This window comes from Rhododendron vialii, chromosome 1a, assembly GCF_030253575.1.
Source record: "Rhododendron vialii isolate Sample 1 chromosome 1a, ASM3025357v1".
NCBI classification, from domain to species: Eukaryota; Viridiplantae; Streptophyta; class Magnoliopsida; order Ericales; family Ericaceae; genus Rhododendron; species Rhododendron vialii.
In genome coordinates this window covers 1070044-1092794 of record NC_080557.1, presented here as the reverse complement: position 1 = coordinate 1092794, position 22751 = coordinate 1070044, and the positions used below count along the sequence as shown (strand labels likewise).

The 22751-nt window shown below is 37.9% G+C and overlaps 3 protein-coding genes across 3 annotated transcripts; all 3 read left to right on the top strand.

Moving 5' to 3' along the window:
* The first annotated feature begins 838 nt into the window (after positions 1 to 838).
* LOC131304378 (protein GLUTAMINE DUMPER 3-like) lies at positions 839 to 1759 on the top strand. The gene has a single exon (XM_058331604.1). The coding sequence runs from the start codon at positions 995 to 997 to the stop codon at positions 1511 to 1513; it is 519 nt and encodes a 172-aa protein (XP_058187587.1). The 5' UTR covers positions 839 to 994; the 3' UTR covers positions 1514 to 1759.
* A 9132-nt stretch (positions 1760 to 10891) lies between these two features.
* On the top strand, positions 10892 to 15782 carry LOC131304368 (putative serine/threonine-protein kinase). Its single transcript, XM_058331595.1, has 4 exons — positions 10892 to 11070; positions 11195 to 11363; positions 13452 to 13714; positions 15012 to 15782. Exons 1-4 carry the CDS (start codon positions 10952 to 10954, stop codon positions 15589 to 15591), a joined length of 1131 nt encoding a protein of 376 aa, XP_058187578.1. The 5' UTR covers positions 10892 to 10951; the 3' UTR covers positions 15592 to 15782.
* Positions 15783 to 17178: 1396 nt separating this feature from the next.
* On the top strand, positions 17179 to 22043 carry LOC131304359 (probable receptor-like serine/threonine-protein kinase At5g57670). Its single transcript, XM_058331587.1, has 10 exons — positions 17179 to 17483; positions 17807 to 17922; positions 18027 to 18145; positions 18263 to 18384; positions 18475 to 18837; positions 18950 to 19204; positions 19310 to 19467; positions 19603 to 19818; positions 21314 to 21463; positions 21611 to 22043. Exons 1-10 carry the CDS (start codon positions 17348 to 17350, stop codon positions 21752 to 21754), a joined length of 1779 nt encoding a protein of 592 aa, XP_058187570.1. The 5' UTR covers positions 17179 to 17347; the 3' UTR covers positions 21755 to 22043.
* The last annotated feature ends 708 nt before the right edge of the window (positions 22044 to 22751 follow it).

Here is a 22751-nt window from a genome sequence, read left to right as displayed (position 1 = left end):
CATCACAAACCAAATAATGGAAACAGAGAAAGCCTCTCCCCCCCCCCCCCCCCCCGGCGAGAAGAGACTCTTTTGAATACAAACGATCACACAGACAACATGGGTATGAGCTCTTCAACATAATTCTCATGAATTATCCTACGAGCATTCCAAAAGCATTAAGTTCACTGGAGGTTCGCTCGGTCTTTAATTTTAAGACCTTGTTAATCGAGATGAACGCAAATTGCTCGGACATCCCGCGCGTTATCAGGAAATAAAGAAAAGAACATAGGAATAATTACCATGGATCACGCTGTATATTTGAGTGGGGGGTCCAGATTTTGTGCATGGTTTTAATGGTACATCAGATATGTTAGGATCATAGTTTGTTTGCCAACAAATTTGATCCCAATTCTCTGAACTCATTAAGTGGGATTTTACTGTGTGCTTAGATATAGAGCAAGTATATTTCACTAGGTCCCACCACCCTACCAAAAATGACGACATAAATCACCAATACCCTAATACACTAACCAACTACTCTCTCTCTCTCTCTCTCTCTCTAAAACAACTCTTCTTTTTCTCTCTCCATTTTGTTAGTATAGCGTACATGTCCGGATCAGTTTGTTCGTATTACGATTATTTTTGGAGATTAATTTTACGGTCCACTAATAGATGTCAAAATTATATACGGAACAAAATTCCTTATATCCTAACTCTAAAGGAGCCCTGTATACACTGACTCTAAAAGAATTGTTAGCACCTAAAATATTTCGAACCTCAAATCTTAAGCAGAGTAAATGCCTGAGTCTCAAACCTTAAGAAGCCCTAGCCATGGTTCTTTTCCTTTCTCTATAAATAACACCTCAGCTCCTCTTTGCCTTCTCATCCACTTTCATTCCAAACTTACCAACATATCTCTCTCTCTCTCTCTCTCTCTCTCTCTCTAAACAGCAATATAACATTCCAACACCCGCATTTGTTTCATCTCAAACAAACCAATACACTCAAAAATATGTACACGGAGGTTTCTCACATTCCCACGGCGTCGCCGGTGCAGAGGTCCCCGTGGCACTCGCCGGTGCCGTACCTATTCGGCGGCCTAGCTGCCATGCTGGGCCTCATCGCATTCGCGCTCTTGATCCTCGCTTGCTCCTACTGGAAGCTCTCGGGCTACCTCGAAAACAACAGCGGTGACGGAAACTCCGGTGACAGAGACCTCGAGCTCGGCGAAGCGAATTCTGACGAGAAGCCGAAATTACCCCCGGTGGTGGAGGAGAAATTCTTGGTGATAATGGCTGGACAGGAGAAACCCACGTTTATTGCGACTCCGATTTCGAGCAGAGCTTCGTCTTTCGGAAGTAATTGTTCGAGTTGTGGTGGTGGTAGCAGTAGCAGTAGTAGTAGCAGTGAGATGAGTGAGAAAACAGAGGATGGAGAAGATGGGAAGGAGAAGTTGAAACAGGGGAGTGGGCTGGATCAGGTACAAGTAGGGAACACGGAGAACCATGAGGCATCTGATCAGATCCCTTGATTTGATTTGATTAGCTTCATCTTCTTCTTCTGTTCTTCTTCTTTTTTTTTTGGCCACCTGATTTTTATGATTATGATTTGAGATGATGAGAGTTTGCATGTTAGATTCATGTGGGCTGAGTGGCAGGGGAAGAAAATTCGACATCCTTTCTCCTTCTTCGATTTTCTTTTCTTTGTGGATTATCCGGGAATGTAAATACCATTTTGGACAAGGAATTAAATGGAAGAGTTGAGCTGTTTCTCTTCTTGATTTTGGATTGGAAAAGTCGAGGAACACGCCTTCTGGACACAACTGTGTCGAGTAGATGAGAACTTTTACCGTTGGATGTATGTGGATCCATTTCCATATGCATCGAACTGCTTCGGAGTTGTGTCTTGGCGTTGTGTCTTAAAATTGTGTTTGTATCATATGCATCGAACTACTTCGAAAAATTGTGTTCGTATCATATGTATCGAACTGCTTCAAACGTAGTTGTGTCTGGCGCTGTATTTGAAAATTGTGTTCATATCGTTGAAAACAAGGTCAAGCTCATGTTATTCTTGGTTTTTACTTTCAATAAAAGCTATGTTTGGATCTCAGGCAAAGAAAGAGAGTGACAAAAATATGAAAAAAAAGGGATTCGGAAAATTTCCGGATTTTTTTCTACTGTAGTTGGCTTTGTAACGTTCTTTGATTTTCTCTCAAATCAAACCAGACCAAAAAAAAAAAAAAAGAAGGTTTCTTCCCATTCTCTTTGCTTTCCTTTACAAAACCATATTAAAAAATAAATTCTAAACTTTTTCTCCATTTATTGTTTTTTTCTCAACCTAGGATTCAAACACAAGTTTATAAATAATCTAGTTTTATTTTTAAACGGATAAGAAATAATTAATCTATCTACACATCCGTTTACAGATATTCACACAGCCATGTGTTGAGTATGCGTAAACGAGTGCGTAAAATTTGTAGGATGATAACATGATTAAAAGCTTAAAGAAAATTTTAAGTGTACAAATTGACATATAAATACTTTTAAAATTGTCCAATAAGCACACACATAATATTTTTCTATGAAATAATTACTTGATTGAAAGATGTAAGTGACCCGTGTGAGGGACGTCCGATATGCGGCAATCCGAAACCGTGCACGGGATTAGTTTAGCCCTTTTTCTTTTTCTTTTTTTGAACAGGGGATTAGTTTAGCCCTAGGCCTAGCCTTAGGCATTATTGCTCTCTGACACTATATCACTAATCCTGTTACAGAACACCTTCTTAAAAATAAGTACTTATTTCATAATTTCAAACTCAAAAATAATGTAAACAAAAAATATTTTTTGTTATTTTTTTTACACCGTATAAAAGACCTCGAGAAGATCTATCAAATAAAATCCATATTGTTAGAAAAATTATTTGCGTAAACACATTATTTTTTAGCTTAAAATTACATTCTTAAAAAACAAGTACTTATTTTCAGTTCTGGAACGGGGCAAATTGATGTGTAACTCGAATAATATTAGAGAAATCAATTCATCCGTTCATTAGCAAAAATGTACTAATAAAATGTTATGTACGACCAGTCCTACCAGTAATTTTTTTTATGAGGTGGTACAATATGAACCACACAATAAGTGCATATGATACACACCTTAAAATGGTGCGTATTGAAAACTTTCCCACCCTTTTTTTGGGATCCAAATCTTTTGCTTTTCTGGGAGTGGTTTACACAACAGCAAGCATTGTTGTTTTGAGTGCTGCCATTATTTTATATATGGTCACTGTACATTAAGTCATGGTGCTTGCATGATAGGCTGCTGGCTAATGGGAGTTCCATTAAGTGGTTTCATCTTTCGAGCTCGATTGATTTTACAAATATGTTCAAGCTCGATTGGTTTTTGACGTGATGCCATCTCAAATAATTAAGTTGTATTAATCAAGTTGAGAAAGAGTTGATTTCCAGTAGATTGGATTTTTTGTTTTTAAAGATCATATGTTAAAACTAGCCGAGTAATGCGTGTCGGAATTTGGTTTGAAAGTTTAAGGAGCTTTTAGAAAAATGTTCGAGCGTAATGTGACGAATGCCAAACGAGCTTTTAACGATCGAATATTACGAGTTCGAACTTAAACAATTTGGATCGTTTGTCAATCTAATTACTGTATAAAACTAGTGTTATGGAACCAAATGATCAGATCGACATAAGTGCAAACACGTACAGATGTGTCTGGAGTCTTCCGATAAACGTGATTCCCACATGATGCACTCAAATGTATTAAATGGTTCTTAAAACATACTGTATGTAACTAAAGTTACGTCTTCTTCTTTTTTAATTAAAAACAGTAAGAGAATACAGTTATCTAAATTATATGAAATTGAAAATAACTTCACAATCAGAAAAAGTTTACAACCAGAATTACATATTTGTATTGGATATGATGCTCCGAATTTTCTTAATTTCGATTTGTTTTAGGACTCAGATATGTTGCACTTACAAAAGTTCTGCCCATGAACTCTTAACAGTAATAAGTCCAGATTCGTAGTCCCATTTGGAGAGAGAGAGAGAGAGAGAGAGAGAGAGAGAGAGAGAGAGAGAGGATGCGGCAGGGAGAGAATGCTCTTCATCAACACTGGGAACTTTTGATTTAAAAATATTGAATATTATTACGCTCATATTAATTTGAAGAAAGAGGGTAATATTTTTTTCACTTTTTGGAGCAAAACTGGAATATGCCAAGTGTTTGTATGGTACTGATCTTGCTTTTTTCAGCTCTAATCTTTCTTTCTTGGTGGCGAGGAATATTTCAGTGCCGAGCGGGTATTGCTGACGTGGCACCCGCTCGGCGCATCCGAGCCGTACAATACATTTTTGGACGGCTCGAATTAAAACACTCTCTCTTCTCTCATCCCAACACTTTCTCTCCTTTTCTCTCTCCAAATCTGAGCCATCCAAACACATAATGGACGGCTCGGATGCATAAGCGGCCACCACTTGGTACCCGCTCGGCACTGAAATTTTTTTCGTTTGTGGCAATTCGTAATTGGGTATATGGGATTTTGAAAACTTTAATTGGTTAGGGACTAAAGTGAACTATTTGAAATTTTGTGGGCAAAACTTGAATTTTTGCAAGCTATTTTTAACATTTAACTGAGCTTAGCTTAGTTAACCAATCTTATCCTCCGTTAGTGGTGGATGGTCAGTTTAAGTTCCCCTGGATTGGTTGAGGCATGTGTAAATTGGCCTAAACATCTGGTTATAAAAAAAAAACTATGAATCCGGAGGGCCAAATATGGCAAAAACAAGAATTAGTCATTTCTTTTCCATTGTATGGGTTCCAATTTTTTTATTTTATTTTATTGATTTCGTATTTCCATTTGTTGATTGATCACTCAATAAAGGTACATCCAGAAAAAGATCGGAGATTGAGTATCATAGCTAAAAATATAGATCCCCACTACGTTGACATCCACGTCATAGAAGAAGATTATTGTGCGCATACACTTCAGTTCCAATATGAAACCAACAAACGTGATTTCGGTATTGTTGGGCAATTGTCATATTTATATGTGGCCTTCATAGTATGAAACCAACAAACGTGATTTCGGTATTGTTGGGCAATTGTCTCATATTTATATGTGGCCTTCATTGGATTGAGAAATGCGATTGAATCCTATTCAAATTGGATTGATTTGCTGACAAATGAACAGTAGAAGCATGAAAATGGAGTGGCACTACAGCAACATCCATTAGAGCAGCAACACCCATTAGAGTCAGCATCAAAACATTCCTTGCAATTTTCAAACCATATGTATGAGAGCTACTAGTCAATCTCTTTTGCCATACTGAAAATTGAGCATCAAACACTCTTTTTAGCTAGACCTCATGGACCTCTTCAAAACCCTAATTAAGATGAAGAAAAGCGATCGATCAACAAATCCCACATCCACATTCTTGTGGTTGAAGATTGCTCCATTTCGTTCAGCAAGAAAATTACGCCTTTTTTGAGGAAGTGATGAATACGAGGGGGTCGATCATCGATGAACGTGACATGCATTATAGATTTGCTTGCTGTCAAATCATAGAATTCCATGACCATATGTTATGATAGAGGGGCCTATACATTGCTCATGAGATATGCAAGTATTCACGCCTGAAAAGACTAGGGTTTTAAAAATTTCAAATCACAAGGGGCCTTTTTTCGAATAATCTGGCTATAAGTAGGGGACTGTGTCAATGGATTGGCTCAAGCACTTTTTTTGTTGTTGAGATTTTTAGACTGTTGGGGGATTTTGTATTTGTTAAGGGAAATGGGAATATGAACCTGGAGAAAGGAAAATACAAACGGAGGAGGAAAGATGGGAAAGCTTGGAAATATTTGATTTTAGTTTCCAATTATTTTTCTTCTTTCTGCTAAGGAGAACTTTGACAATCCAAACACAACTTTGCCCTAAGGATTAGTCTGATTGGTTAACGGGTTTGCACCCCTCGCAATTGACCGGGTTCGTTTCTTGGGGTCAGACTGCTAGAAAGTAATTTATTATGAACCCCTTAGTCACGGCGTGAATGATATATGTATGCCTTTAACCGGACTAGGGGATTAGACGGGAACCCGAGATGGCGAGATGCGTGTAAGCTGACCTGATCATCGGAAAACAAAATGAAATTTTCGAAACACAACTTTACACCATGACCTTATGATACCCAATGGACGGATTTGGAACACGTATTGTTATGTCTACCAATTATGACCTTGAAAATTTGAGAGGCAAGGAAATGAAATCAAAGTAGGATGATCATGATCATGGTGACTGCAACCATTTCATCAAGTCAATTTTTGTTCTTCACAGTGAATACAGATGTAAGACAAAGCAATATGCCGTACGTATGACCTAAAATCAATTCAACTTTTTTTTCCCCCCCATTCGATAAGAGAGAGATCCTTACTCACATCATGCATGAAATATATACAAAGTGCAAATCACGGCACACTACATCAACTATGTGAGAGTCCACGAGATAAACCAACAACTCAACCAACAAGATAAATAAGCCCATCAAAAAGACCACAATCACTATAAACCCAACCCAAAACAAAGTCCCATTAGGGGCAGCAATAAACAAATACAGAGGAGGGAGAACACTCACATACATGCAGATGGAAATACTCGAACTCTTGACCTTCTAGTGAGATGCAAGAGTCATAGCCAACTGATCGAACTAGGTCCAATTGGTCAATTCTGTTGTTTGTATATATCGATGTAATTAGGGGTGCAAATTTATTGGGCTAGGCTTGCACCACATAATAACAAAGTTTGTTCATGTCATGCAATGTCTCCAATTAAAGTGTCATTTTTCTTTCCTGTCTAAATAGTTCATTTGTCTTTTTTAATAATACATAATACTCCATCTTCTTACTATAAAAAAGAAGGAAAATTCTAAAATCAGCCCAATAGGTTGACAATAATAAGTGTGTGAATGTGTATTAAATGGTGTAAAAAAATACAGAAATGTGTGTTTTCCTTGTCTTCTAGTATACTTATCGTCAGCCCGACAATGGCAAGACCGAAAAAAGAATACGAGTTCAAAACCATAGTACATTCTTTATGTTTTGATGTCCAATTCTCTTAAAGCCTAGTTTCACTCAAGGCCTTGGTAAGCTGAGCTGAATCCGGCCTATTTGTACTGGGCTATATAATGGGGGCCCTTTTAGTTCGTTTATGGGCCAAAATAATCAGCCCAACAAACAAAGTAACTCATATCAGTTTTTGCTGTATGCGGGCCTTGAACTCTTGTACTTTCATTAGTACCTGGATAGGTAAAAACACCCTGGTTTTTATTTTTTTGATCATATTTTACTATGAAAAATGATCGAGTACACAAAAACGAATGTAGAGGTACTCTTCAAGGCCTGTTAATTAGCCTGAATTTATATTAACAATTGTCATTAGCATCGTGTTATCAAAATTTTATGAGATTTGCATCTAACTTTTGGATGAAACATTAGTCTTTAACATTGAATCTAAGGAGGAGTAGAAGATTATGACAAAAAGGGGGGGGGGGGGGGGGGTGTGGGGAGGAAAGAAGACTAACGAAGAAAGTAGTTTGAAAACTGTGTCTGATCGTATTGACTAATACGTAACATCGCTAACATCACTAAAATTTTCTTGAGTAGATTTTTTTGTGTTGGAAATTAATTTTGGCATTCCACTCTTAGCCAGTGGCACTCCACTTTATGTTTTGATTGGGGGGGGGGGGGAAGAAGACTAACGAAGAAAATAGTTTGAAAACTGTGTCTGATCGTATTGACTAATACGTAACATCGCTAACATCACTAAAATTTTCTTCAGTAGATTTTTTTGCGTTGGAAATTAATTTTGACACTCCAGTTTTAGCCATTAACACTCCACTTTGTGTCTTGATCGTATGAGATTGCAAAACATAAAGTGGAGTGCCACTGGCTAAGAGTGGAATGCCAAAATCATCCATTTTTTCTTTCCCTCCCATAAACGAGCTCTTTTCTCTTTCTCTATTTTTATTTATTTATTATCGAAGATGACATAAAAAGTTACCGTTAAACAAAACTAAAACAAACTAAACAAAGCCAAAAAAATCTCTTGCAAATGACTGATACTACGAAAGAAACTCATTTTCGGAGCAGCTGCAAACAACTTATTTACAGAGCCGTGCAATCTCAGCCGTCCGGTTTGGCAATCAATGGTTTGGATTTTAATGAAATTATTCGCGCGAATAATTTCTTTAAAATCTGGATTGTCCAAAATAGTTTTGAACAATCGAAATTGAGCTCCATAAACACTTATTTATAGCTGCACTGTAAACAAGATTTTCTTCTGATACTATACTCCTAGTATCATGGTTATGTGATGTATACCATGACACAACGAATTGCAGAGGCTACGGCGACGCTATTGCTTGCTTCGGACAATACATTGGTTGTGGAAGATTAGCCTCTTTCAAAACTGCTTTTACTTTTTTGTCCTTCACATTTGTACATAAAGTTGATACACAACAATTTAAACACAACACTAAATACAATCTTTTATATATATGTATGGCCCATACGTGCTAGTATGTAGCATAATTGTTGTTAGAAGGCACGTAATGGGGGAAATGGGAATCTTGCAAGGCGCTTCCTTGTAGTGCATCATGTAGGGCAGATTCGAATCGTCCATCTCAATAAATAATGGTTCAAATATGTTTGTGAGTTTTGACTGGTTGAAGTTTACTATTACCGATCAAAATTGACAAATATATTTAAACCAATAATTGCTCAAATGGACGTTCCGGATCTACCTTATAGAGTGTTAAAGTGCCCTGCAGAATTTCCGACGCCATGGCACAAAACCTTAGCTCTTGATTTGTCCGGAATGTGGACTTTACAACTTCCCCCTGTTGGGGGGGTGGGGGGTGGGTTTTGTTTTGTTTATTTGATGTATAGGCATTTTACCTTCGAATGAATAAAATCTTTTTCTTCTTGTCAAAAAAGAAAGTGGTATGGTAAACGGGAGGGCCTTTTCGGGCAAACATTTTCTTGTAACCCTTCTTTTACCTTTTTTGCATTGCATCTTTGAGAATTGCTTTTTGCACTCAATTTTTTTTTATTTTTATACAACTCGTAATATGGTAAATTCATAGGAATAGACATCGTGTCGATATGAAAAAGAAGAATCAAATTAATGTTTTAACTTGTGAAGCAGTGTACGTGAAAATTTATTCTGTGTTTTCGCAAATGCTTAACGGATCTTTTTCATTTAGAAAAAGTCCCAACAAACAAAAGTACATAAATAATAGAAAAGGTTTATTAGAAAAAGTCCCAACAAACAAAAAGTACATAAATAAGTAGAAAAGGTTTATGGAGCATTGCTTTCAAGGTATTGAATAATTGCTCAAGGTAGTATGACCAGGTCTAAGTTGTTACTAATAGTTTTTAAACACGGGATACTTATAACGCTTCTCAAATAAAGGTAAGACCTAACACATATATGGCCGCCCACATCGTATGAGAGTACATATGAAAAGGTCTGCTTTGAAACTAGTACAATAGACATTTATGCATACGCATGAAAATATAGTACTATATTGCTACAAATTCAACGTTTTAACTTTTAACTGATTCAACTGATCAAACAAGCTTGGAATTGATTGGGCGAAAGGGAAATTAGTACTGGGGCAGAATTAAAAATAAAAAAATAGGAAGTCGTGTTTGGAATCTTTGGATTGTGTATTTCAGATATTCCAAATTCTTTGGTTGTTTGGAGACCTCTATCAACTTGAGTTGAACGTCCATGCCACATCAACTACTAATACGGAGTACTACTTATTTAGTTTTCGTCTATTTTTTCAGAACAAGTATTGCTTTCTCTCGAGCTACCGTCACATAGATAGTGCCCTACTTTTCTTCATTATCATACGTTCATGTGGGATCCATGACTAAATATATGAATTTTACATACATATATATATACATATATGTATGTTATATGTATATAGTCCGCCTCTCGTAAGGACTACCTCATTTTAATAAAATGCAGACCTTCCTTTCCCGATTGAATTTCGATAATCCGAGCCGCTCAATGTGTTCAGAACGTGATTTTAAGGGTACTCGTCAGAAATCAATCAAAAAAATGACCGGGAAGGGTTTCATCAGAGCAGTTTTTGTTTGTTTTTTATCGAACGGTTCAAGCAAAAACTGCTCGGATGAAGCCTTTCCCGGTCAGTTTTTTTGCCGATTTCTTTCGGATACTCTTAAAATCACGTTCTGAACACATTGAGCGGCTCAGATCATCGAAATTCGATCGAAAAATGAGAAAAATGAGGAGGTCCGCATTTTAACTAAAATAAAGACCTCCTCATTTGAAAATGACTGTATATGAGTCTCATTCTCCTAAGGACCACCTCATTTTAATAAAATAAGGACCTCTCTTTTCCAATCAAATTTTGATGATCCAAGCCGCTCAATGTGTTCAGAACGTGATTTTAAGGGTACCCGCGTGAAATCAGCAAAAAAAAAACCGGAAAGGGCTTCATCCAAGCAGTTTTTGTTATGTTTTTATCAAACGGTTCAAATAAAAACTGCTCAAATCAAACCCTTCCCGGTCATTTCTTTTTGCCGATTTCTCGCGGGTACCCTTAAAATCACTTTCTGAACACATTGAGCAGCTCGGATCATTGAAATTCGAACTGAAAATGGGAGAAATAGAGAGGTCCTTATTTTAGTTAAAATAAGGACCTCCTCATTTGAAAATGACTGTATATATATATATATATATATGTATGTATGTATGTAAAGCGAGTTGACATCAGTTGAGACAGGGAAAGATTGCTCGTTTTTTAAACTTATTTCTACAGACATAGAAGCCGGTTGCAGTCGGCTGGCAAATAAATCTGAAATGACTAAAAATCATGACCTCAACCATGTTTAAAAGCCGGCTTTTTCCTCCATAAGTACATGTATGCAGATATCTCCCACAGGCCACAGCTTATCATTTTTGAATCCCACCAACAGCTGGGAAGGCATATTATGGGATCATCCTGCTCCTGTTGTGGCACAGAGAAGGTCAATAACGGGTATGCGAAACCGCGATTTCATTTCATTTTGCTACATTAATTTTGAGAAACATAAACGGGATCGAATTAATTTGGAAATAATAATAAGTTCGGGTTTTGTTTGGATCGATCTTTAATTTTGTAGAATCGCCAGTGGAAGCGGTAACGTCGACGGTACTGGCAGTAGCAATCCATGGAGGATATTCACGTACAAGGAGTTGAGTTCAGCCACTAATGGTTTCAGTGATCATAACAAGCTTGGTGAAGGAGGGTTTGGTAGTGTTTACTGGGGGAAAACGTCTGATGGCCTCCAGGTAATTAATCATGTTTTTAGGCAAGGTTGGCTCTAATAATTCCAGTACTATCAATTTTATTTTAACAGCAAAAATAAGATTTTATTAACCTTTAGAAACAAATTATAAATAAATATTAAACGGACCCTAAGAGCAGGGCCTCAAACCGGATCAAAGCAAACCACAAAGGCGCCTCTCTTGGTAATAACGCTCCTCATGATCAATTTCCTCAATTTGAGCAATCCTCCTAATATAACTTCCCCTTCATCGCCATCGTAGCTAGCCAATACCAATTGTCTTGTCAAAGGCCCAAACTGCTAGTCTCATCGAGATCATGTGCAATTCTACTCACTACTTCTCCTTCATCACCCTTGTCCGCCCGAGCATCATTGAGTAAGATACGATTGCTATTATTGATGCCATCCGAAGAAATGGAGAGAGAAATCGTAGCTGCATCAGGTCTAAAAATTGCTCTTTTTTCCCTTCATTTCTAGGAATTTGCAACACTTCCTCTTCCTTCTATCTATGAAAAAAATTCCAATGGCCCCAAGGTTATGCTGGTTGTAAGAGTCGAATCTACAAGCTTAATTTGGTGAGTAAGCGCCATAATATATACTTCTTGTCATATTACCCTCGATCAACTCCTTGAAATTGTTACAACACATAGAATTAAACTACGTTGCGATTTAATGGCATAGAGAGTATCAGAGACGGAGCTAGGATGGGTTCGATAGGGGCTGTGATGAAACAAATTTCATTCGAAATTAAACAATGTATTAACTATAGCACATGTGTTTTCATACGGGCCTTATAGGACTAATTCTCAAGGTTTTATGTTTGAAACACTTATAGGATCAAATTGTACTAGGCTTTGCTCTTTTTTAATTAGGTACTCCACTAGTAGAGATTGACTCTCTAGGATTAATTGAACTGCATATAAGCTCACCTGATCATCCTGAATTATTGACAAATATTAAAAAGATCTCCATAATATGAGTAGAAATCATATACTGTAGTATTTTTGGGAGGGTATCTAGAGGTACAATTTGGATGACAGACAAGTATGAAGTATTGAGAATCGGGTGATGCTGCCAGGAAATTTTTTAAAAGCCAAAGAATTCAAGAAATAGAGGTTTATACAAAACCAATTAAGCAATGACATTTTTGAAAGGAAGATAAGAGGGCAAAATATTTCTTCGTGCATAAACTATTGCATTTTCTGATATATTGTTTCTTTCAAAAAATAACATATCACATTAATTTGTTCTTGTAAATTAATGATAAATATATTTATATACTCATTTGTTTTCTCCATACAGTATGGACAAATGATTAATTGACCTAAATTAATTAGGACACAAATCTCAAGTTTAGTTCGCATGGCGCTCCAAGAAATATAAAGAAAATAAAAATTAGTAAAAGACATGGCAACTACCACCCCACACCCACAAACTCAAAAGAGTGTGTTTTTTGTTTGTGTAGTTACCCCATTTTAATTACATTAATAGTCATATTTATAATTAAAAAAACTAATAATTACTTAGCGCACAAGATACGTGCTTATATAAATGATTTTGAACAATAATTAACTTCAAACAAAAGAAACAAGAAAATCCCAAAAGAAATCTTAAAATATTTTAATTTGTCTTCACTTTAACATATATTTAGTGTTAGGTTCAAAATCTCTTAGAGCAACCACACCGGTTGCTATTTTTGGAAAAAATTTGTTCCCATTTCTCAAAATTGGCAAAAGAAATGACAACTACCGAACCTAGGGATGCTGTCGAGCAGCTCCCTACCAAGCAGGTGCAGAGCAGCCTATATGGCCATTCATCTTAGCACGGGTGGCTCGGATTGAATCTGAGCCCATACAAATCGCATACAAATCTGAACTGTCCATTGCTCAGTTAAGATCCGAGCCGTTGATTGTCGAGATGAGCTGCCGCGGCCGATATGGCCGCTCTGCACCGCTCTACTGGATGCTGCTCAGCATCTCACATTCCGGCAACTACCACCCCAGTCCCCACATCCACAAACTCAAAAGTGTATGCTTTTTGGTTTGTGTGGTAAGCCCCCTTTTAATTATGGCTTTGAAATCAAAATAAACAGATAGCAGTGAAGAAGCTGAAGTCAATGAGCACAAAAGCAGAGATGGAATTTGCAGTGGAAGTAGAAGTACTGGGAAGGGTGAGGCACAAGAACTTGTTGGGCCTGAGGGGATACTGTGCTGATGCAGATCAACGGCTCATAGTGTACGATTACATGCCCAATCTCAGCTTGGCTTCTCATCTCCATGGCCAATTTGCTCATGAAGTTCATCTTGATTGGGAAAGAAGAATCAACATTGCTCTGGGCTCTGCTGAAGGCCTCCTGTGAGCCTTTTCCCCATACCCATCCCCCTTAAGTTTCAATTGCTTTTTTCTTTTTTTGGTAATATAAGGTGTTCTGGGTCAGTTTGCGCGCACCTTGGATTAATATCTACAATCCTTCCCTACAGTCCTTTCCACGCTTACGCGTGAGGTAGGGTGACCCCAAAAGTTATTAGCAAAAAGAATCAAACCAGAAATCTTAGAAGGAGCTAATCTTTAAGTCCCACCAGTCTAGAGAAAAAAATAAGTTATTTCATTCTTTGCTCATTCCCGTATTTAGATTAAGAAACAACAGTGTCTTAAAAGTAATCATTTTCATTTTAAAAAGGATGATAAGTTTGGATTTTTATATATTCTTGAGGAGTAATGATTGTGCCCTCTTAAAATGTCGAATTTATGGAAAAGGGATATAAAATTTTTGAGACCGACGGAATAGTATTCTATTCTATTTAGATAATTTCCTTATCACGTAGAATTGGAATGAAGAAAGAATTGACTTTTAACAAATCTAAGATATGCTTTCGGCAGGTCAGTTGAAATAGTCGATTTATTCTTGATTTTCTAATGTTGCTATCACCACGTTAGCGTTTTCTAAGTCTTACTGTATATTGGATATTCGCACTAGGATCTTGACAATTTATCTGAAGAGAAGTACTACCGGTCTTGAATAAAGGCGAGCAAGAATTTTGAGTTGGGCCTTCAAATATTTCTTGATTTTTTTTCTGTCAAGGGAAGAAACATATTCCACTTAAACAAGCAATACGACATCCACAGATTAGCACCAAATACAGATCCGGCCATGCAGCAATTACAGATTCCCATTCGAATACAAAGATATAGAAACACAGTCAAGCCCTAAAACTAACGAAAAAAGACAAAGCTGATATCTAGCGCGCGCCTAAGCAAAAGTTATCGCTCAAATATTTCTTGATGGAGCCTCAAAATTCAGTGAAATACAAATTATATAAGCCTGCAAAAGTAGACTTTAAACTAAAATTATGTTATCTTCAACCAATAATCGTCTTGTTATTTTCGAGGCCTAGAGAATAGAGAAACTTTTCAAAATTGAAGTTGCTCGATTTGACCTTTAATATAAGGATAATCAGGATAATTGGTATTTTAATTTGCTGCTAAAAATGCAAGAAGTGTAATCTTCAAATGATCATACTTCCTCATTCTTGTAATGATGTGCAATCTCTTGAGATTATCTACAAATAATAATAGTAAAAATTTTACCTTTTAAAATCTGAAAACAAGCTCAAAAGTCTAACATGGATACTTGTCCTTTGTGATTTGGTAGGTACTTGCACCATGAGGTTACGCCCCACATTATTCACAGGGACATCAAGGCAAGCAATGTGCTGCTGGATTCCAACTTCGAGCCACTCGTTGCGGATTTCGGTTTTGCAAAGATGATTCCCGATGGTGTGAGCCACCTGACAACCCGCGTCAAGGGCACCTTGGGGTACCTAGCCCCAGAATACGCTATGTGGGGAAAGGTTTCAGAGAGTTGCGATGTTTACAGCTACGGAATTCTTCTCATGGAGCTTCTCACTGGAAGAAAGCCGATACAAAAACTTCCCGGTGAAGGCAAGAGGACCATAACCGAATGGGCCGAGCCTCTGATAACCAAAGGGAGGTATAGGGAACTGGGTGATCCAAGCCTTCGAGGCAATTTCGACAAAAACCAAATGAAACACTTTGTCAATGTCGCGGCCCTTTGCGTGCAATACGAGCCCGATAAGAGGCCCACTATGAAGGAAGTAGTGGGGCTTTTGAAAGGGTATGAACCAAATGGGATAGTGAACCAAATGAGAATGGGAAGTGTCAAATGTGAGGATGAAGGTGGTGATGAGAATGAGGGTTCTTCTTATGATTAGAGTAGTTCTTCTCATGTGGAAGATCCTTATAAGAAATATGAAAACAGAAGAATGTCCAAATATGGGTGATATATTATTTAGTGTCCGTAACACTGCTCGAGTTATACCGGCTTCATCTTGAGGTGTTCTTTTGTAAATATGCTAGTAATTAAACTTCAAACGGTACGAAATTCAAAAGTTTCGGGGCATTCTTCTTTACTTCCAGCTGATATAACTAGAAGAGTGACGCAATCGCGAAAACCCATGTTTTTCTTTTCCTTCTTCCTCCTGTTCTTTTTTTGTCAATTACAATTCAAAAATTGGTTTCCACTTTTCATTTTTTGGAAAATAAAGAGGGAGATGAGAAAATATGGCTCGCTTGGAACCATTGTTTGTGGTTGCAGGTGATTTTATTTCATAGGTAAGACATTGTTACTCATCATCATTCTTTTATATCCATTCGGTTTTCAGAAAACTTAAGAAAAGTACCAAGCCGTTGATTTTCTCTTGATGTGATTCTGTCCTATCTTAGTACTCCAACTATGATATTTCATTCATGATTCTAGTATTCATCTTTGCAACTGATTTTATTGAATAATTCTACGGGTATAGAAAATGTACCGATGTCATGTGTGGGGCCTACTTCAAGGCTCATAGATGATCCGAAACATTTAGTTTGTAGTGAATAGTAATTTTTTGACGGACCCGAGGGTGCTGTAGTGCACTCTTAGTGCGGTCATTCTGGCCGTCCATCTTGGCAATGGACGGCTCGGATTTTCATCCGAACAATGGACAGCTAGGATTTGTAGGAGCTCGGATTAAATTCAAACCGTTCATGTCGAGATGGACGGCCAGATCAGCCGCACTACATGGTGTACTGCAGCGGGTGCACTACAACCCCTCCCATTCCTTTTTTGACATCCTCTTGCAAAATATTAGCTACTATATACGATATTGGTAGGCGCTTGATTGATTAGTCCAATTTTTTATTAGGAATTATGGCTTACTCCAAGAAGCTCGCGGGGCTGATTCTCTCCACCAATAAAAAGAACATTAGGCCCATTAGAGGATTATCCGGTAGTGGTGAACTTTAGACTTTCAAGACTATTCAGAGTGTATGCAAGCTAACTCAGACGCTTAGTTATCAAAGACTGTGTCAAAACAATCAACGGAACACACACTCTCTCTCTTATCCAAGGGAAAGTGCAAATGGTAGTGTCTTCTCAACGTTTCATTCATGATAAAGGGATGGACTCTTTGTGAGTGGCAAATAACCTCTCCTACCAAACAAACAAAAGATTACTCCTTTTTTTCTTTTTATACATGATAAAGGGATGGACTCTTTTTAAGTGGCAAATAGCCTCTCTTACCAAACGAACAAACAATTACTCTTTTTGTTTTTTGTTATTTGGCATTTATATAAAATGAAAAAATAAGGAGGGAAGATCTTCTTTGGCTTAGAAAACAAGACAAAATCAAATACACGTCCACAACCTTTGCTTAAACCCCAAAGCACACCAACCAAAAACACTTAATTCTAAACCCAAAAAAGTATAAACTTTGGAGAGAGAGAGAGAGAGTAAAAGCCATATTATGCTTCATAAACAAGAATATTTGAATGTGAGCCTATGTGGCCTCACTCCCCCACTGGACCCCAATCATTTTCTTTCTTCCCCAGACGTATATATACCTGAGCAGAGTTCCTATGCTTAGAAAATGACAAGCCAAAAATAAACTGAAAGACCCATTTTTGATACCAGAATCCAAATAGGTAACAATGACTCCTCAACCTCCTGCTAAAATCATACTTATTGGTATTTCTCTGAATCCAGAAGATAGCAAGCAGCTTTTGTCATGGGCAATCGAGACTCTAGCTCATCCGAACGACACCGTGGTGGCCTTGCACGTTCTTGGTTAGCATTTTTCGTTCCACCCAATTTTCACTTCAGTCCCAATGAATCTGTTAATTAGTCATTTCAATTTGATGTGGTACTAGATAATGACCAGTTTGGTCACAAATACTTCTCTAATGTTTGTCATACCAAATGAAAATGTTTGTATTGGATCATGGAAAGTAGAATTTCAGGGGAGCAAGGAGGAGGAAAGCGAAAGTTTCTTCTTATTTCCGTTCAATCTGATTTCTTTCCTTTCCTTGCATAGAATCACGAAACACTTGTCAAGTGCCAAGCTCACTTGCGCAGCGTGTAACATACGATGTTTTTTGGTGGAACTGTAGGGGAGCAGAGGAAGAAGAACAAGCCAATGGCAAATAGTCGAACGCATTGTTGGAGAGCGAAAGCGTTTGTTATATCAGTGATGGGTGAATTTGCAACAATGTGCCGGTCTAAACAGGTATTTTGTCTTCCATACTGCAATGTGGTAAAGTTAATGATACAACTTCTGCAATGTTCTAAAATTGGCCGATACGTATGCTAAAAGAGGCTGAAAATTTCCAGGTGAATTTGGAGGCAAGAGTTGGATTTAGCTCCAGTGCTGGGATAGGTCTAGTTGAGGAGGCAAAAGGCTTATCGGCAGAATTCCTTCTTATCGGCCGACCGAGAAACAAATCAAATAGGTGAGAGAACTGCTCAGTAGTATCACTCAAAATATTCAGTCTTCAATATGTTCTCCTTTTTTTTTTTTATCTATGTCGCGATTGCCACTGCTTTACCTTTCTCGTTCAATTTCTTAGGAATGCACGCGGAATAACGAACTACTGTTTTGAGCATGCCCCAGTAGGCTGCTCTGTGGTCTCAGTAGGGAAATCTGTGCTCCCACAACCAAATTCAGATTCACAATCTGCGCGATTCGAAGGTTAACAATCGCGCTTTTATAACTTTTATTACAAGAAAATACTGTACCTCATTTTCAAATTATATGTTCTAATCTGTAAAAATATTGCAGAAACTGATAAAAATGACCAAATGGACGAGGCTATGCATGAACTCTCAGAAACCAAGAGAGAAAGGCCTTCACCAAGAAGGGTTTTGGACATTATTGAAGGAGATTCTAACAGTACAGAGGAAGATAGCTCTAGTTTCGGGGACTCGAGCATAACTACAGAGTCCCCTCCCCTGGCTCCCAGATCGAACTACAGAAATCTGAAATCACCGTTCCAGCGAATCTCCTCTTTCCTTCGCTCACCGTTCGATTCAAACGTAAGAAGAAAGAGTAATGAAGTTATTCCTAGGAAAGAACAGCAGAAACCCCTATTGAGGTGCTTTAGCTATGAGGAGATTGCAATTGCCACAAACCATTTCCACCCAGGTATGAACTTGTACATGCAAGTAATGTACGCAGTTTGATCAATTTCCTATGTGGTATTGTTTTTGTTTTCTGTTTTGCTAAGCGTGCTGATAATGGTATGCTACGCGTGCAGATAATGTGGTGGGCAGGGGAGGATACTCGGAAGTCTACAGAGGTGATCTTGACGATGGGCGCACCATCGCAGTGAAGACGTTAACCAAAGACAACACGAATCAAAACAAGGAAAAAGAGTTCCTCGTGGAACTAGGCATCATTGGGCATGTAAACCATCCCAATACCGCGGTCTTGGCCGGCTGTTGCATCGAAAATGGACTCCATTTAATCTTCGACTTCTCTCCGAACGGAACGTTAGCTTGTGCATTGCATGGTACCCAAAAAAATCAAAATCTTTCATGTAGTTCCTATAACGGAATTGCCCAAGAAATCTATTTTAAGCTATCGTAACGAAATTTTGCAATTGTTTGTTTCTCAGGAAAATCGGATAAGCCTCTTGATTGGCCAGTTAGATATAAAATTGCACAGGGGACTGCTAGGGGTTTACAGTATCTTCACAAGTGTTGCAAACACAGAATCATACACCGTGACATTAAGGCCTCCAATGTACTTCTTGACCGAGATTATGAACCTCAGGTGAACAACATTTGAACTCGTCGTGAATTTTATACCCAATATACCCTTCCCGGACTCTCATTGATCCAAATTCAAATGACGTTTTTATATGCGATAGATTGAACTCAATGTGAATTTTTCTCTATCTGTATGTAGATTTCGGATTTTGGACTGGCGAAATGGCTGCCCAGTAAAATGACTCACCACACGGTGATTCCAATTGAGGGGACTTTTGGGTACTTGGCACCAGAGTACTTCATGCACGGAATTGTGGACGAAAAAACTGATGTTTATGCATTTGGAATTCTCCTTTTGGAGATCATTACTGGCCGGAGGCCGGTCGATTCGTCGAGGCAAAACCTTCTATTATGGGTAACTCAGATGATTAATTACCTTCTCTGCAAAATCTAATCAAAGCAAGTTAAAGGAAAAAAAGGGAAAATTAAGTGCATTCATAGTTGTGGAAAAAAAATGCATTCATAGGTGTTCACCTTAACGTAGTACCACATTGGTGGAAAAATAGCCCTAAAACTTACCAAATCGTATCAATCATAAGAGAAATAGATGGTTAGGTGGTCTTAACACTGACCGCCTATTTCTCTTGTGACAATTATGCTTTCTATAGGTAGATACGGATGTCAGATCAAATTGATCTTTGCATGGACAATAAACAAATTGAGGCCCACAAAAAAACAACTCAAACTATCTAGGTGAAATCATGATGGGTTCTATTTTGAATCACATGAAGTTCACCCGCCCAACCAAACCAACTTTTTCAAGTGTTTGGGATTGGTATTTAAGTCCATGGGATTGAGGTGGCTAGAGTTTTGAAGCCCGTTAGCAAGCATGTGGGATAAACTTGGAAATATTTCTTGAAACTCAAATCGGCCCAGTCTGCGCAAGACCTATTATATATGTAGAACTTAAAAAACAAAAAACAAAAAACAAAATTGATTATTGTTCTTGTTTCAAGAATTTTGCAAATTTAAAATAAATGTTGTAGCATAAGATTGTGTTTGTGATTTTGAAATTTTTTGGCCTTTAAGCAGAAATTGGCTAAAATTTAATTTTTGATAGAATGCATGTGAGATTGTCACGCATAAGACCCATTTATTAATTGGATGGACTTGGTATACATTAACATTTGTTACTAGTATATATTATGTAGGGCAATCCCGGCCCAAATCCACCCCAACCTGTTGTACGATGCTGGTCGGCTACTCCTTGCTGAGCGGGTGCAAAGCGGTTGATCCGGCCATTCATCTTGATTAAGATTTGAGTCATCGATTGTCGAGATGAGCGGCAAGATTGGCCTCTCTGCACCGCTCTACACGGAGATGCTGCCAAGCATCTCTCATTCCCCTGTTGAACGTGTACCCAATGTAAAAAGTGCTTGAGCCACAAAGATTGAAATGTGCAGCCTAGGTTCGTCGTTTGGCATCAAATTTAATTTTAGTTAGGACCACGTGTTGTTCTCTGTGCACGTTTTACATGCATATAATTACTTCAACTGTCATGATCCGAGAGGGGCTACAAACCAACCAAGCTGCTCATGAATAGCGCGAGCCTTGGCTCGACTCGACTCGTTTAGTAATCAGGCCGAGCTCGAGTTTTAGGCTCGTGCTGTAAACGAGCAGAGCTCAACACTCTGAAACTCAGTTCGGCTCGAAAAAACTCTGCTCATTTGTATAGGTTCAACTTGTTCATAGAATCCCGTTTAGTAAATGATCCAGACTCAACTTATTAAGGGCCGGACTTATACACGCACGTACTGAACTCGAGCACAACAAATCTCTACTTGGCTCGACTTGTTTGCACCCTTTACAATTAGAAAGTTACTAACCCTTGAATGATTTGTTATTTGTAGGCAAAGCCACTCATGGAAAGTGGGAATATCATTGAGTTAGTTGATCCTAAATTGGAAGGCAAATATGACATTGACGAACTGCTTAGACTGGTGCTGACTGCTTGCTACTGCGTTCGACAATCATCTATTTGGCGCCCATCAATGAGTGAGGTACGAGAAAGAATAAAAATTATTTAAACTCATCAGACAGAAGAAAAATGTTTAATTTTTTAAATTACTAGTACCAATACCTTTAAAATGTTTTTCAATTTCATCTCCCTTTTTCTTTTCTTTGTTCTTTTCTCCTTTCTGTTGCAGGTACTAGAATTACTCACAATCGGTAATGATTCTGAGGTTGCAAGAAGTTGGAGGATGCCGAAATTCACTTCCGACGAGATGGATGATTACTCTATGATTTTCGGATACGATCTTCCATCGGATATCAGTTTGGAGGACATATAGGATATCAAAAGCCGATTTTGCTATATTTTTTTTTATTGTTACAAGATTCTCGAGATAGAGTATATAGAGTAAGCAACATGCTTTTCTTGAGTTTGACTAGATATCTAGTCTAATTTTCCATGTGCGAGTTAGTAGGTCTCATATAATGAGCCCATCTTGTGAGCCATCATAGATAACTAGATAGTCGATTGGAGAGGTTAGCTCATTGATACAGATAAGAGAACTTCCTCGATTGTTGTTTGAGATTTTTATTTTGTATTTTAGGCCTAATTAATGGTTCCTATATAAAGAGCTGTATGTTTAAAATCGTGGGCAAATCATGGGTTGCTTTCAAAATAAAATCTTGAAAAAGATAAGAAGAACTAAGTATTTTTTTGGCAAGAAAAAGTTGAAGAAAACAGAACGGTGGGCAACCAAGAAACGTTATGTTATTAGGTCCCACTAGAAATCTCGATCCCTTTTTGCCCATTGCCCAAAATTGACAATTGTTCCAAACTGATAAAAATAGAACACACCATGAGAGGGACTTTAAGCGTTCAAGATCGCTATAATTGTGCTTTTGGCAATTAGAAAAGCTTTAGTAGACACATAGTGGACATCTTCCAAGTTTTTTGCTTTAGCACAAAAAGGGTCATGAGGTCCAATTTTATTTAGCTGTTTGTTAGTTATATTTGGCGAAAAAAATCTAATTGCAAGAACAAAAATCCTAAAACCATACATCGGCTAATAAATTTTCCGAAACATAATAGGGGGCGTAACTTACTGGCTGGATTTCTGTTGAAATAGTACTCAACGGCGGTACCGGAACCGGAACCGGATTCACAACATTGATACAAACACTTGCGAGTGTGTGCAGGGCTCATCCAATGTGTGCGTTAGAATATAATAGATAGTGGTGCTAGCAAAATTGTTGCTAGAAACATTATTGTAATTGTGATGTTGGGCCGAACATGAGAGGCTTTGCTGCTGTTTAAGCCTTTACCTGCCTGTTATGTCC